The following is a 16,422-nucleotide window of genomic DNA, read 5'->3' as shown; positions in this document are numbered from 1 at the left end:
GCTTCTGACCTCTCTTTAAACACTGGAAGGCCACAATAAGGTCTCCCTGCAGCCTCCTCTTCTCCAGGCTGAACTACCCCAGCTCCCTCAACCTTTCCTCCTCAGAGAGGTGCTCCAGTCCTCTGATCGCCTTAGTTGCCTCCTCTGGATCTGCTTCAACAGCTCCATGTCTTCTTTGTGCAGAACTTAGGTGTACTTAGTACTTAGATGAGGACTTACAAGGTCAGATCAGGGGGTATAATCACATCTCTCACCCTGCTGGCCACCTCTCTTCTGATACAGTCCCCTTCTAATGCATGATACTGTTGGCTTTCTGGGCTGCAAGCTCACCCTGCTTGCTCATATCCAGCTTTTTTGCATATCAGGACCCCCAAGTTCCTCTCTTCAGATCTGCTTTCAATGAGTTCTTCTCCTAGTCTGTATCTTTCTGGGATTGCAACACCTTGCACTTGCTCTTGATAAATCTCATTAGATTCACATAGGCCTACTTCTCAAGCCTGTCCAGGTCTCTTTAGATGGCACCCCTTCCTTCTTTTGTATCAATTGCACAACTCCGCTTGGTATCATCAGCAAACTTGCTGAGGGTGCACTCAATCCTACTATTCAGGTAATTGACAAAGATGATGAAGATCACCGGTCTTAAGATGGACTCGAGGGGACACCACTCATCACCTACCTCCACCTGGACACAGAGCCATTGACCACAACACTCAGGCAGTAACTATACAGTCCATTTTCTGCTGCATCAGTACAGGCTAAGGGATGACCTGCTGGAGAGCAGCTCTACAGAGAAGGACCTGGGGGTTCTGGTGGAAAACAGGTTGGACATGAGCCAGCAGTGTGCCCTTGTGGCCAAGAAGGCCAATTAAAAAGAGTGTGGCCAGCAGATTGAGAGTGATGATCCTTCCTCTTTACTCTGTCCTGGCAAGGCCACATTTAGAATACTGCGTCCAGTTCTGGGCTCCCAAGATCAAAAAAGACAAGGATCTCTGTCTGAACCCTTTTTCGTTTTTGGCTTGCTTTCCGAGGCACTTCCTGTGATAAGACTCTGACTTTTCCAGGAGATGAGATCTGAGTGTTGCTGTGTGGCAGTTGGCATCACTGTGTGGACAATTTTACATTTGAAGGCATTTTTTTGGAACTGTTTGCCTTTGGAAGAGAGTGCTCAGGACTACTTACTGACAGAAGATCTGGCCTGTGACCAAATAACTCCAACTTGCTATGGGAGACTAGGGATGATACCACTGTACCTTGTGAAAGCAAGTTACAAGTTGGTGCCTCCCTGCTCCCTCAGGTCCCTCCCTGCTGGCAAGGCCCAGAAGATGGGAACAAAATGAGTTCCTGCTGAGGTCCAAAAGCCAGAAGGTGTCACTGCAAAAGGAGGTGACTCGACCTCTTTGGATTTATAAATAAGTTTGCACTGTCATTGAAAAAGTTACCGTCATCATCATCAACCAAATAACAATGCCTGATTGACCCACCACTACTGAAGATTAATGACTGAACTATGAACCTCACTGGGCCCATGGTGGTGACTATCTCTCTCTTGCTTCCTACAAAGTCTCCTTGCTTTTATTTCCTATATTTTCTGTCACCCGTCTTCCCTCCCCCACCTCCCTAAATGACTAGGATTTGTAATAAACTGGTCAGGCTAACATTTGACCAGTTGTGTCTAAATCTTGCTGTCAGGTATACATAAAAAGAACCTTCTCTCCCTCCTATAAATTGGAGCAAGACAACCACCTGGAAGGAATCCAAAGGAGGGCCATAACGATAAAGGGCGTGGAACATCTTCTTATGAAGAAAGGATGGGTCTGCTCAGCCTGGGAAAAAGAAGACCGAGAGGGCCTCTGATAAATGTTTAGAAGTATCCAAACAGTGGAGAGAGACAAATGGATGAGGCTGGGCTCTTCTTGGTGATGTGTAGCAATAAGACAAAGAGTTATAGTCTAAAATTTGTACATAAGAACTTCCATACTAACATGCAGAAGAACTTCTTTACAGTAAGGGTGATGGAGCACTGGAACAAGTTGCAAGGAGAGGTTGTGAAGTCTATTTCTACAAGATACTCAGGACCTACCCAGATGTCTAACTACTGCAGGGAACCTGCTTTAGCAGGGGTTGGACTCAATGATCTCTTGCGGTACCTTCCATAGAGCGATCCTGTGATTTTATAATTTTGTGATTCCTCATCCACTGAAGGAGGCCAAGTAAATAAAAGCAAGGTGTAGACATAACTTTTGGGTTGATTATGTATGGATCTTTGAGACATTCTTGTAACCAGCAATATACATTATCATCCAAGTATACAACAAACAGTTTTGAGAAGAGTTCAACTGCTAATATCTGGAGTTCTGTCAGAAACTGCCTTTGAAGCATTTTTCTAATATAACAGCCTTGCCTTTCAAACTCTCCTTTCATATTTTGTTAGGCTTTAGCTGAATTTCAGATTTTTTCAAGATGTCTCTATCATATGCTGTTTTTTTGTTTGTTTGTTTGTTTTAATTGTTATTTTTAAAGACCACCTGTAAACAATGGCTGTTTTCCTTACTGGGGAAAAAATTGACTGTTACTCCCCCTCTTAGGTCAGCTTATTTTGAGAAAATTGGAATATACAGCTATGATTCTGGTTTATTCTTGATTTGGAGGAAAACACAGTTCTGAGAGTGAAAATGGAAGGATGTTTTTGAGTTTGATTTTTTTTTTAATGTTGTTTTAATAAATATGATGTGGCAAGTAAGAAATTTATTTGTAACAACAGGATATTTTTTGAAAAGACTAATTCATTTCTGCATCAGTTCATATAGCATCTATTCTACCTATAGTTTCCACCTGTGTTCATAATAACAGTTATAGTATCAGTGAACAACAATAGCATCTATGTGAAAAATCACTCTTTAAGACAGATATGCTATAAATAGCATACAGGCTATTGCTGTTCATTGCTTGTGAAGATGCACTTGTATTTTGTAGCTCAGAATTTTCTCTATAAAATAGTGTTACAGTGCTTTTTGTATCTGTTACAGTTTCCATGGAAATAAATAGGAGGTTTTATTTTCAGAGTAACCTATGTGTTTACTTGTTTAAATACATATTGAATGGCTTTTCAGAAGAGGCAATTTAAATTTAATAGAATTTTGGAATAACACTCTTTCTCATATTAGTTTTTAAAGAGTTGATACTTTAAGAGTTTTTATATAAATTGAAACAGATCTTTCTTTTTTTATTTTTATTTTAATGTATACTGTCATGGAAAACTTCATCTCATTAAATAATTTACCATATAATTTTGCAATGAATCTGAAAGTCTTTAGGGCAACAATTCCTTTTGCTACCAATGAACCTTATTAAAATAATTGGATACTTATATAACAAGCATTTGACAAATCATTTTAGCTGCAGTTGAGTAAAAAAAAAAAAAAAAATCATATTAAAATTTTTGAATCCACTTTTGAATCAGTCTTTATTACAATCTACATTCAAAATTCTCAACCTCACAGGTAAACTTAAATTATCCTGCACTAGACTATGGCCAATAGCTGGGCTATTAATACACAAGGTATAAGTGGGCTCAAGACAAAAAGTCCAATTATTTTCAGATAAAGTTTGAACCCAGATCACTAAAAGAGCATATTTTCCTTTGCATATCCCCAGGTATACGTATTCTTTTGAAATGCAGTTGTTTATGCATTTCAGAATAGAGTAAATGTACAGATATATCTTCTTTTTAATACCAGTACAGTTATGGCATGTGTTTTTAAAAATGTGATTAGACTAATAAGTCCTGTAGGATACAATGATGGACGTTCTGAAATGACTAAAACAGATGGTTATATTTGTTCGCATGTCTGCATTTGATACACATGGAATGAAGTGTATTTCTTTATGGCCAATCTATATAAATCTAATTTCTGTACTCTTAAAAGTTGTCCATGGGACTTCAGTACACTTATGTTACAGAAATGCACGCAAAGGTGCTGCTCAAAGGTCATTTTCATGCTTTGTTAATACCGTAGAAATCTATAGTAGTAGTTACTCATAAATGTGTGTTTTTCACTTCTTATAAATCTCATTGTTAGAAAAAATCCAACAGTGTCAACAGGAGAAAAGGTTAGACCTTTTGGCATAGTTCTTCAATTTCTTCTCCCCTCTACTGAGTGCACAGTACTACCTTTCATTACATTTAACATACATGGACACGTAGTAGATCAAGAGCACATTTATAAATCATCTTCATGGAGAGTTACTAAGTGAAAGAATTAATTTCCGCACGATTAACCACTTGTCTTAGATATGAACATCTTTATCAAACCAAAACATTTTTTATAGCAACACGTAGATTTTACAATGATTATACATTTTCTTGCATTATATATTATATATATATATACATAAAAGCAAGAGGAAAGGTCTGGGGGACTATGGGCCATTCAATCTCATTTCAGATCCTAGAAAGGTAGAAAAAAACATCATGAAAAGCATTTCCAAGCACATGATAGTGATGCAAAGTCAACACAATTTTACGAGAAGGAAATCATCCCTGATCAACCACATAGCCTTCTGCGGTTATGTCACTGGCTTCCTAGACACAAGTGAGCAGGGGATGTTATATACTTCAAATCTACTTAGGCTATTAACACTGTGTCTCAGCATTCTTGTGTTGGGAATGACACTGTGCAGACTAGGTAAGTGGACAGTGAGATGAATTGAAAACCAGCTGAATGGCCAAACCCTGGCAAGGAGTCCAGCTGGAGGCAAGTCACTGGTAGTGTACCCTAGACTCCCTTCTGGGTCTGATAACATTCAGCATCTTTGTTGCGAGTTGGTAGGCGATCTATCAAGGGAAGAAGTAACCCTGCTTTGAATAGAGGGTTTGGGCAGGTGAACACAGGAGGTCCCTTCCAGTGTATGATTCCTTTGCCCAAAGAGGTTGTGGAGTCCCATTCCTGGAGGCATTTAAGGCCAGGCTGGATGTGGCTCTGGGCAGTGTAGTTGGAGACTCTGCCTGTGGCAGGGGGGTTGAAATTGTGGTCCTTTTCAATTCACGCTATTCCATGATTCTGTGATGATTCTATGATATATGCATTAAGTATACATGCCATGTATATGGTATTTTATATATTCATGAATTTATTAACCACTTATCAATCATTTTATTTTTTTGGACTAGAGTAATTTTCTTGCTTCCTCTGCAAAGTTGAGAAAGAATTCCAGATTTCATTTCCCATAAAAAATGCAAAATGTACATGAAGCAGTTTCCTCACATCACCAATGACTATCTAGTACAGGAAGAAAGCTATTTATTGTAATGACTTCTGTCTCCACCTGACTGACAGCTCTATTATCTCCTTGATATACATACAATCTCCTTGTTCTTCATGACTCTTAGAGAGTTATATGTCCTGCAACTAAAAACAGTTCTCAGGACTGGAACTTGTATATATGGAAGCGAACTAGGCAACGTCACCTTTGTTTGATGTCCACATCAAATAAGACCTATCTAAGTAGGTTATAGCATTTTCCAAGACTTTGTTCAGCAGCTAAAGAATTGTCTTTATAGATACCATCTCCATCAGGACTTAGGGCTACAGGTGGTGTAATCCCTGCAAAACATCTTTATTTTTTTGAGGAGCCTCTTTCTCTGTTAGAGCATTGAAATGATGTCAGAAACAAAGACTGTGAGCTCTAAATTTTACATTTGAGTAAACTATCTTCATCTATAACTTCTCCCCCTCATTTTTTTGTATGTCTTCCCCTGCACTGTGATTTCAAAACTCTCTTTGATATTGAGTACGAATGTCAAAGGAAGTAGAATGGATTTAAAAAAAAAAACAACAAAAACCAAAAGTCTAATTGCTTTCTAAACTACTTGTATTGGAAGAGAATATTGCTTTTAATAAAAACTCTAAAAACTGCCTGAGCACAATAACTGCATGCATATACAAATCTATTAAATACAAGAAAGGATCAAATAAAACACATTTTCAGAACAGGATGCCTTACTGACTTGTATTGTGGTTAAAATGACATCTGACGAGATTACAAAACTTATCTATATTTGCAGGCAAGCTACAATCTAAATTCTCCTTAATGCTGAAACACAAACATGTCTAGACCGTGCAACGTTAATTCACTTTCAATTCTTTCTAGTAAGAGAGCAATTCTTAAATGCTATTGTTTTTGTTCATTCATCCCAAAGCACAGGTATTAGAAGTTCTTCTGAGATCATAAGCAACAACTGAAAGTTGAAATCACAAGAGATCCGAGCACTTGTTCAGAAAGTATCACAGCAAGAACTAACATCTCCAGAAAGTCTGAAGAGTTCCCATGCTTAATAGCAATCACCAAAATGATGTGCAATAGCTACAACATCTATCTAATCTGATGGAAATGGAGAGCTGCCAATTCCAACTTTTGTGCCCCTCTACATGTTCCATTCCTTCCCTAGAACCTGACAGCTATATTACTACATGGAGAGTCAAATCAATAATCTGGCTAAAAATCCTTCCTCATGCTTGACTTGTACTCTACCACACAAGCCTAGTGATTTACACTGAAGCCAGGTTGTTGAGTCTGATGGGGATATAATCTCAGGGAGGTGTCAGGGGACACACAACAGGATTAAACAAAAATCAGGCCAGAATACAGATAATGAGACTACAGAAACTCAAGTGTCTCCCATGACATCACACATTAAGAAACCAAAAAAAGGAAGAGAAATACGATCTCTTCGTTTTTTGCAGTGCACCTGGAAAAAAAATCAAGCAGATGCACATTATGTCTGCATTTGAAAGTAGTATCACCTTGCAGAATTGTATTTGTAGGCTATGATGATCAGAGTGGAGGACACAATGCCTGCATTAACTCTAACTCAAGGACATTGTCTTTACAGAAGTTCTAGGCTGACTAGGCTGACTGAATTGCGTGGACTTTTCTTGCTGAAATGTTTTATGTTGATTCACAGCATGCAACATGAGGAATTTTATACTATCTGATTATTTTATTTGAGATTATCTTCATCTCAAAGGGATCCAATTCTTGTGCTCTGAGACCACTCTGCCACATGAAGCAAGGCATATCAAGTGGAGATGACAAAGATATTTTTTTTAAGCACACTCCTAAACTAAAACACTCATCGGATATCCTACAGAAATAATTGCAATATTTAATGCATCAGAATAAATGCAAGATAGAAGAATATCCTGGGTATTAATATTTAAATGTGATAGCACAATGAGTTTTCCCCAAGATAGCTTATAAATACAAAGGGAATACGTTTGTAATGCAAATTGGCATATATCATTAGAATATTATCTTGATATATTTCACTTCAAGTCTAAGCATTGTTTTTTCCATGTTTCAAACTCAGAGGTAATAGGTCTAAAAATATTCTCCTTTCCATCTGTATGTTATTTATTCACAAATAAATAATACTGATCTCAAAAGTGATTCACATGAATAACGACTACTTAAAATTTCAAAAGAGCAGCGAAAGTACTCTTTGCCTTCTTCAAACTCTTCACTGAGTCTGTAGTATAAAAAGACCACTAGATCCTTCTTTTTTTTTTTTTTTCCTATTTTTAATCTCTAGCACAGTCATTTGGGGTGCCACATGAATTATTCAAATGACAAACATTAAAATGTGTTATATAATTTTCAACTAGTTCAATGAACAATGGAAATACAAATATTCTATACAGAGAACTGCACAATCCTATGTTCATAACACATTTACAATATTTTCATTCTTCATCTCTGACAAACCTATGCACACAGATGGCTCAGCACAGTAGTTCTTGCAGCAGAACAAGAAAAGAAAAATGAAAAAAATACTTAAATTCATCTTTGTTTTCTAACAGCTGCTTCCTACAAAGATGGATCAGACTATACCACTTTGTGACAAAACTGTAAATCGTAAGTTTTGCCTTTTTAGAGAAATAAGATTTCATTTCAAGATTTCATTTATCTTCATTATCTTCCTTACACAAATGTGCTGGTATCTATGTAAAGAATCTGCCACTGCAATGGAGACTGAAAGCAAACCTCCTTTCAAAGCTGCCTCTGATCCTAAACCATCACAATTACTGAAATTGTCTTATAATGGGCATGAAAAGCAGGGAGCAAGAAGAGAGAACTGATGATGAGCTCATCTCCAAGTTTCTTGTGCTTTTCCTCTAACTTTCCATAATTCTGTTGCCACTCGCCTGCATCATCTATTAGTACAGAGTTGCAAATATTAACAAATTACAAAAATAATTCTTTATAGGTGTAATAATACAGTTAACACAGTCTTAAGAGCTTATTTTGCCATTTCTTAAAGAAATGTTGTGAAATTGACAATTTGCAACAGTCACAGTACTATCTGCCACTTAGCATTTCAAGGCTGTATCAAAGTACACATGTTCAAAGCTTTCAGAAAAGGGCTTCTAACCATGTAGAAATACAAGGACATTGCTCTCAACAGTAATCATTGCTTCACTGTTAGAAATATGGGGTCATACAAACAGTTGGTAAGTAGGCTTACTCAAAAAATATACTATGTGACAAGCTGACAAAGTTGAAGGTAAGAATCTGCAATCACTGAAATTAATATTGGTGAGATTATTTATAGGACTACATTAACGAATGCAATGACTAGCTTTTCTAATCAGTATTTTTCCATTTAAATTATGTTTTCCTTAGAAGAGTCTTCTGATATCAAATACTTGCTAGGATAGTGTCGTGATTATTCCCATGGCTAGGAATGATGAAAATGCAAGTCAGCATTGGCCACACTTCCAGAAATCTGCCTAAACAAAAACACTGCATTTTGGAAATAAAGAGCAAAGTAGAAAGAAATGCACATTTTCCTTACTCAAAGGAAAAGGGAAGCATCTGAAAAGGAAAGAATATCTGCTTCAACATGGTATTGTCCAGTGATGACAACAATGCTGTATCATCTGCGTAACAACTGAAATGCACATGCTATTTTTGTAAGTGTGAATTGGAACACAAGAAAAAAAGAACACCAAATAATAAAATGTCAATCAGGTCCTGTATAATAGTTTTTGTTTGGATGTATAATCTTGAAGAAAACTGAAAATATTTATACAGTACACACTGCATGGAATAACGTAGTAGTAAATTAGAAAGATTTGTTATAACATATCTAGAGATATTATACTCATTGCTCTTTTCAGTGAATAAAAATTTCAACTGATGTAAATTGAAATTTGAATGATGAGTGCATGCATCATCAGTATACAAAATCTGTTTGAGCATTAGATATTTCAGAAATATACCCTTCAAACACAAATAGTTATAGGAAAAACACATGAAAATGAGTGGAAGGGACTAGATGAATCACAGTGTCCAGTTCCATTTCGGCTATAAAAGAGCTGCCTGTAATTCTTCAAACTACTCATCATTTTGTTGTAATATTTCTCTGGTGCATAATGACTCTAACAGAATATATAAACATAATACACTCCTTCACATTCCCATTTCATGAAGCCATGTAAGACCATTTTAAAAAAAGCAATGTAGTTATTGAATATGTAAAAGGGAACCTGTGTGGGCTTTTTGCAGACGCGTTTGAATGCAGTTTTAGCAAGACTTATTGCTAGTATTTGCTGTAGTGTATAGGGAATATAAACAGTTATTCTCATGCTGAAAGAGGATATTATATTTATGTTATAAAAGAAGAAATGTGTAAAATTGACATTACAATGAGACAACTATTACTGAATTTAAAGAGTTCAGTATTTCAGTATTCAGTATCCAGAATTTATTATTAATTCAAATATAAAGGGAAACCTGTCTAAGCAAAATATGTTCATATGTTCCACATGCTATCTTTTTAATGCAAAACATGAACAAACTAAATTCCTTTGATAATCAAGCAGCAATGCATGTATTTTTGGAACACTGGTTTCTTCCCATGTGAACTAATAGCAATCCTTAAGAAAGACAGTAATTAGGAGAAGAGATATATGCCCTCCTGTGAAAGATGCTTATAATGGCTACTGGCAGTTGAAGTGACTTTTATAATACAGAATTGCCCATCTCTTTGAAAGTACCAGTCATTGCATAGTGCAGCCAGTTTACAAGTCGTAAGAATCCCACTGCTCTGTCTAATATCCCCATAAAATCCAAAAGCTATCGGGAATATCTCTTTTCCTCCCACTATCATATCTTATAAAAGAAACTTAGCCATCAAATTAGGAGGCTTAATAAAAGTCAAGCTCAACATCGAGCTCAGGTTAAAATGAAAAAAACGAAACATCCAACAAAATGAAAGATAAAGAACATAGAAAGCACTGTAAGGATCTTCTACCCAATAAATGGTACATTTTTTGTTCAGTAGGGGTTGTTGTGTCAGTAAAATCCATCACATAACAAAGACGGCTTTAAGAAGGTTACAGAGAAACAATTTAAAACTCTTGCAAAAACTCTTTTGAAACAGAAACAATTCATACTGTTTGCATAGAAAACAGTCAGATGGTAACATGACAAATATATGCAAAATAATAAGTGGTGTACAAAAGGCACTAAGAATCTTCTTTTCTACTACTTGCATAACACACAAAGAGATAATTTAAAACCCTGAAAGACACAGTTACTCAGTGTATCAGGATATTGTTGAGGTCAGATGTTTAATAGGAATAAAAAAAAGATATTGCAAGTTTGTATGAATAAGAAGAATAAGTAATACTACTGAATACAACCGAAGTCAACATGAATTAAAGAAAATTGGAAGGAGTTTTTTAATTCCCACCTGAGACTTCAAGCCAATCTCTGGCTATTAGAGAATAAATTAAAATCTTTAAGTAGGGGATAAGCTATGCTCTGTCTTCACAGCAGTGTGTCCTGATTGTTCCTACAAAGTACCTATTGTTGGCTTGTTTCCTCAGATTTAATGTTTTTTTTTGTCTTTTTTATTGTTTTTTTTTTTTTCCCAGGCTTTGGTTAGTGTTCTCAACTCACCTACTGCTTTAAACCAAGATACTTATTGGGATTTCAGGCAAAGCAAAAATCCAAGTTCTAACAGCTCCAAAATTGTCGTCACTCTTGTTCATTCTCACTACATATTTGTTGTAAGAATTTTCATCATCAAATCTTCTTCTGTTTTCAGTTGACAGTTGTATCAATATGCATCTCAACTAACAGCACTTTTTTTTTCCAGGCAGTTTCACACACAAGTTTTACTGGACTACTACGAATGCAACAGACATCTCCAGCAATGCTGCTCTTACACCCACTGCTTATGTCTTTTCCATGCTCCACATTACAAACTCCCTTACATGGTTTCCATTTTAGGAACTATGTTTGATTGACTTTTCCTCCAACAGTAATTACTAGCTACAGGCTTTTTTAATTCATTACTAGTGATATCTTATAGATATTTTTCAAACAACTTGATTTCTCTTACGTTCTAATTAGGCAAAATTCCAGGTTACTGAAAAAGAAACAGCATATCTACCTTTCTTCATTTCTTATCTAAGCAACTATTCAGACCTGGAAATAGTTTTCAGAATTCAGCTAAATAATGCTTAGATATTTATGTTACTTACAACATGTTGTACAAGCAACTTACTACCAATACATAATGTAACTTATTATTACTATTTTGTATAATAACCTATTAAAACTGTGCAGTCGTTTTCAACAACAATAAAAAACCTCTCAGAAATAAAAAGGAATACCTCCGTTAGATTTAGAATTCCCTAAGCCTAAACTTATATTGCAAGAGAAGTCACACTGAGTGTTTATCAGTAGAAGCACAGGATGTATGGTGTATCTGCATCTGCCCTAATATATTAAATTTGCCCATGTGGCTAAGGGTCCTTCTGGTTTGGAACAAGCTGCATCTGTGCATGATAAAATTAGTTTTAGCCTCCAAAACAAGACAGTTGCATGCCATCTGCCTGCAGGGAATGGATTCTGGATGGCTCTACCATCAAATTGCAGGTGGAAGCAGTTTAGCAAGAATTCCTGCTCATTAAAACAAACAAAAATTCATGCCACAGGATGTTATCCAACTTTCTCACATGTGTCTTCCCCAGTAGATGGGCAGGTTCCTGTATTTGAATTTGTTACTAAACCGAAGATGTAAATTACACATGATCTCAACTAGGCCAAATTCCTGGCAAATGGCCCTTCCACTTGCAGCCCTGCATTAAGAGCCAGTAATCCATGCATACTTGGAATGATGCCTTAACATACTACTAAAATGTGAGCTGATACTCTGCCACATGCCCCACACTCCAGCTGTGTAGTATCTCAACACATTAACGTGGCAGCTGTGAACACCACAAGTCATTTAGGCTGTGGCAACAGAAAACAGAGAATGCTGGAAAAACACTAGGAAGAGCTTTCTTGTATTATCAAATATGTTTGTTTAATAAGCTTTAATCCTCTTAGAATGCAAGGCATTTAGTAATGGCCAGCAGCATTAACCATCAACAGAATATAAAGTAAAAAACCAAAAACTTAAATCTGAACTCTTTGTTGTTTCAAACTTCGTTTTTTTTTGAGGTTGGATCTCTCTCTTATTTCAGTTTGTTGAGTGGCAGACACACTTTGATGTATGTTGTTGATAATCACAATAATACATGCTATCTACATAGGTTGCTTTCTATTTCTTCTCATAGAATCTACAACAAAGAGCAAATAATATGGTTTGATAGAGCAAATTCTCAGCTACAGAACACTATTTTTCAGCATAGTCACCACCATTAGCCATGTATTTTTGCCAGCAATGAACATGAGCCTGCATGCTGCACTCATAACTTGTACCAGCAAAGGTGAACCAATACCTCTGTCACCACTGTCAGAACACCTCAATGTACTACATGCCCTTTTGGTCTCCATAAGTGTTCAGCAAGTGAAGATGAATGTCAACAGATGCATTTTTTTTTTCCACATGGGGGAATTCAATGACAGATCTTCGCTTCATACACACTTCAATCTAGCTACAGATATCAATGTCCACTGCAAGAGTGTTGGACCAGATGACCTCCAAGGGTCCCTTCCTACCCAAACAAATTCTCTGATTCCATGATTCATTACCCCTCTGCTGCCATTTGTCAGACAGCTACAAAATGTGGTCATACCACCAACATTCGCATCTGATGTCATGGGCCAATTTAATAAAACAAGAAGCATTACTTTTGGGAAGCCGTCCTATGTTACTCTGTTTTATGTTTTTTTGTGTGTGTTTGTTCTTTTAAGTATGTGAATAATCCACCTATTTCACACTTCATGTCTACTAGCCCTTCATGGTCAGTCTCTGCCACTGCTAAACGTGGTGCCTCTCACAGGATGCTATCTTTCCTGAACTGATCCCACATGGGAGTCCCACATGCTGCAGCTTTCCAAGCTCTCCCCAGCACAGCTCTGTAATGCAGGTTTCACCTTTCAGGTACCATTCCTGCACTGTCCTCACAGATGGCAGCTCCCCTGGCTCTCCCAGACAGCCTGCTCCTCCATGGACCTCTCTTGGGATGCAGGGAGCTGCTACTTGGAGCACCTCCTGCCCTCCTCCTGCCTGCAGGGCCACTTCTCTCCCATTGCTCCCCCCTCCCTCCCAGCTGCTGTCACACAGTGGTGTTTCCTCCCTTAATTCTGTTCTCCCAGAGCACGCCCAGCATCACTCATAGCTCAACTCTGGCAGAGGCAGGTCCCTGTTGGAGTAGTTGGAGCGGCTCTGCTCTGACATGGGGCACTGATGGGCTCTGCTCACAAAGACCACTTCTGCTGCCCCCTGCTACCAAAACATTACCGCATAAGCTTGCCATTTATCTTTCAGTCAGCAAGATCCTGAAGAAAACATTACCTGCTGTTCTTAAAAATGAGCATCACACTCAAGGAATACACCCCAGTCCTGCTGGGCATGAGTTTTATGCTATTTTCAGGAATTTAAGTGCTCTGAGCCACGCTCTGGAAGAGCTGCTTTCTCAGTGTAGAAAGACCGTAGGGAGACTTGCCTTCTTGCCTCAAGCAAGTTTTTGCAAATTCCTCTCTCCTTGTCACTAGATACTGTCAACAGCATGTTTGAAAGCTAGAATGTCATACAGAAGCAGCTTCTTATGTGTCTCCATAAAAATTTCCCCAGATTAAAACCAAGGTAGTCTTTACTATCCTATCCTTGTAAAACCTCTTACCACTGAGGAATAGATAACCACTGACAATTAATATTATTTTTGCAGTAAATCCATACTATGAAATCAGTGATCTTGCTAATGATCTATTTCATAATTTATATATTAATTACTAAGATCAAGTAACTGCAGGAATATTGATGTTTGTTGTTATGAATGTCAGAATACCAGCTTTGGAATTATATCCTGATTGAAATCAGTCACTTAACTTCACTGATTTATCAACACTTAGACATGAAAGAAGTCTGAGATAAGAAACCTTGCACAAGAAAGTATAACATGATTTCTGGATATCTTAACAATTTTGATGAAGACACGTATCTTTCAGTGAGGTCATTTTAAGGATGGAACTAGTTTGACAGACTTCTTATTTGATTTAGAATGAATTCAGAACTGAACTGCTGAACTTTATGAGGTGGAAGAACTCATATAACAGGAACTTCATGAATTAAGCTAAAGAGATATCATATTAAAGAGTTACATTAAATGCACCACTGGAAGTCAGATTCTTCCTTATTAAAGTCATGTTCTCCTCTGCTTCTCATAGCTGAAATCCTTAGAGACACCCTGAATATCTATATATTGCATACGGTTTATTACCATACCTTAAATCAGACTCTCTGAAAAAAACTGAACTTCATTCTCCCCCAAAGACTAACTTTTCACATAAATTTATCTAATTGGAAATCCCATTAGCTGCTGTCTTCTCCCCGTGGTGAATTTGAATCACCCATGTGAGAACTCTGCTTTATTCTGAAATTAGTGTAAGTGTACTTAGCTGATTATCAGGAGGATAACAGTAGCTAATTGTTCAGTTTGAATATTGAATATTTTTAAAAGGATATAGGGACTCAGTAAACTGCTATGATTAATACCATAATTCACTACTGCATGGTTTTTTTTTTCATCAAGGAGGTAATATGTGAAATTTTTCAACAGTACAGGCTAAAGCATTCATTTTGCTTGATAAAAGTTTGTAGTGTTATTCACTTAACGGCATCCTTAATAAAGGTCACCTCTTTGACATTTAAAAGTAGTAGAACACTAAACACTGCACCATGAGTTGACTATGAGCCTAGTCTTATGATGGAGTGTGCCTGAGAACACGATGATGTTCTGTCATACAACTTGGACATCAACAGCAAACAGAAACTGTTTGCTCTACTCTTACCAAGTGTAGTCACAAGGGCTGATATATAACTTCCCAGCTTGCCACATTCTAATGGCTCTTCACTTATCAGCCAGCAGACTCTTGTAAAATACATGCAGATGCCAAAGGTCAGGAACAACAAAGTACTGAACTGACAATTTAGCCCAGGTGAAACTTGCAAGCTGGTACAACCTTGAGTTACAGTTAGACATAATCGTTCTTCCTTTCCCGCTCTGAAGACTCCTGAACTCCTGGCTACACCGTTTAAAGGCAGGCAATCATTTGCCATCATGATTACACTGTGAACTCATTCCCCCTGTGAGTGAATATCAAAATCTGACAATGTTTTTTTTCTTTTTTATATTGCTACTTTTCAGTTCCGTAACTGCATAATCTTATGGTTAACAATCTAATCTGAAAGTAGGAGAAACTCTTCACATAAATTATAAGGACATAAAAGATAATGCATTTAAAACATGATTAAACATAAACCCTATTTAAGTTTGGAACTTCTACCCTGAAATTTAGATACTACCGTGATTCAAGGCATTTATTCTTAATTTATAAATACATAGGTAAAGAAAGATGGAGAAGGTGTATTTATAACAATTTTTTCTCAGTAATCCTTTCCACATTTGCATACCATAAATAAAAACAAATGTGCAGACACATCCAACAGAAAAAAGGAGATCTCTACTATTTCAAATACTGCCTTCTATTAAATCCATGATAAATGCAGCTGCATTTGCATACGATGTTTTATTATGTATATAAAGCATTCACTCTTGTGTCGAGTAAGTTGGAAATAATAACACCATTTTCTGAAGGTAATAACAGTATTCAACGGTATTAGCTTGGTCACAAAATAAAGGATAAGGATTTAAGAAAGCGAGATCAAATGTTGATCCTCAAGACTGCAAGCTAATAAAAAGGTTTCTGTCCATAAATACTTAAAAGTTACCATGTGGAACTTACTGTGCTGGCAGTGAATCCCATTAAAACCTTCCGGACATTTACAAACATATCCTATGAATGTGTCGCCTCGGTATGCTTCGCTAATTTCACACATCCCACCATTATGACATGGATTAGGACGGCAGGGTCCTAAGAGATGGAATTAAAAAAAAAAAA

General features: G+C 36.9%; 1 protein-coding gene across 1 annotated transcript in view; it reads right to left on the bottom strand.

Annotated features, from left to right (window-relative positions):
* The window catches only part of EDIL3 (EGF like repeats and discoidin domains 3), a 224,372-nt gene that overhangs the window by 116,203 nt on the left and 91,747 nt on the right, over positions 1–16,422 (bottom strand). Inside the window, exon 4 of the mRNA XM_031557441.1 lies at positions 16,267–16,395. Within this exon, the coding sequence (XP_031413301.1) occupies positions 16,267–16,395 (129 nt within the window). The remainder of the gene's footprint in view (positions 1–16,266; positions 16,396–16,422) is intronic.

This window comes from Meleagris gallopavo, chromosome Z (assembly GCF_000146605.3).
Source record: "Meleagris gallopavo isolate NT-WF06-2002-E0010 breed Aviagen turkey brand Nicholas breeding stock chromosome Z, Turkey_5.1, whole genome shotgun sequence".
NCBI lineage: Eukaryota > Metazoa > Chordata > Aves > Galliformes > Phasianidae > Meleagris > Meleagris gallopavo.
The sequence above is the reverse complement of the archived record's forward strand: the minus strand, read 5'-3'. Positions and strand labels throughout refer to the sequence as shown.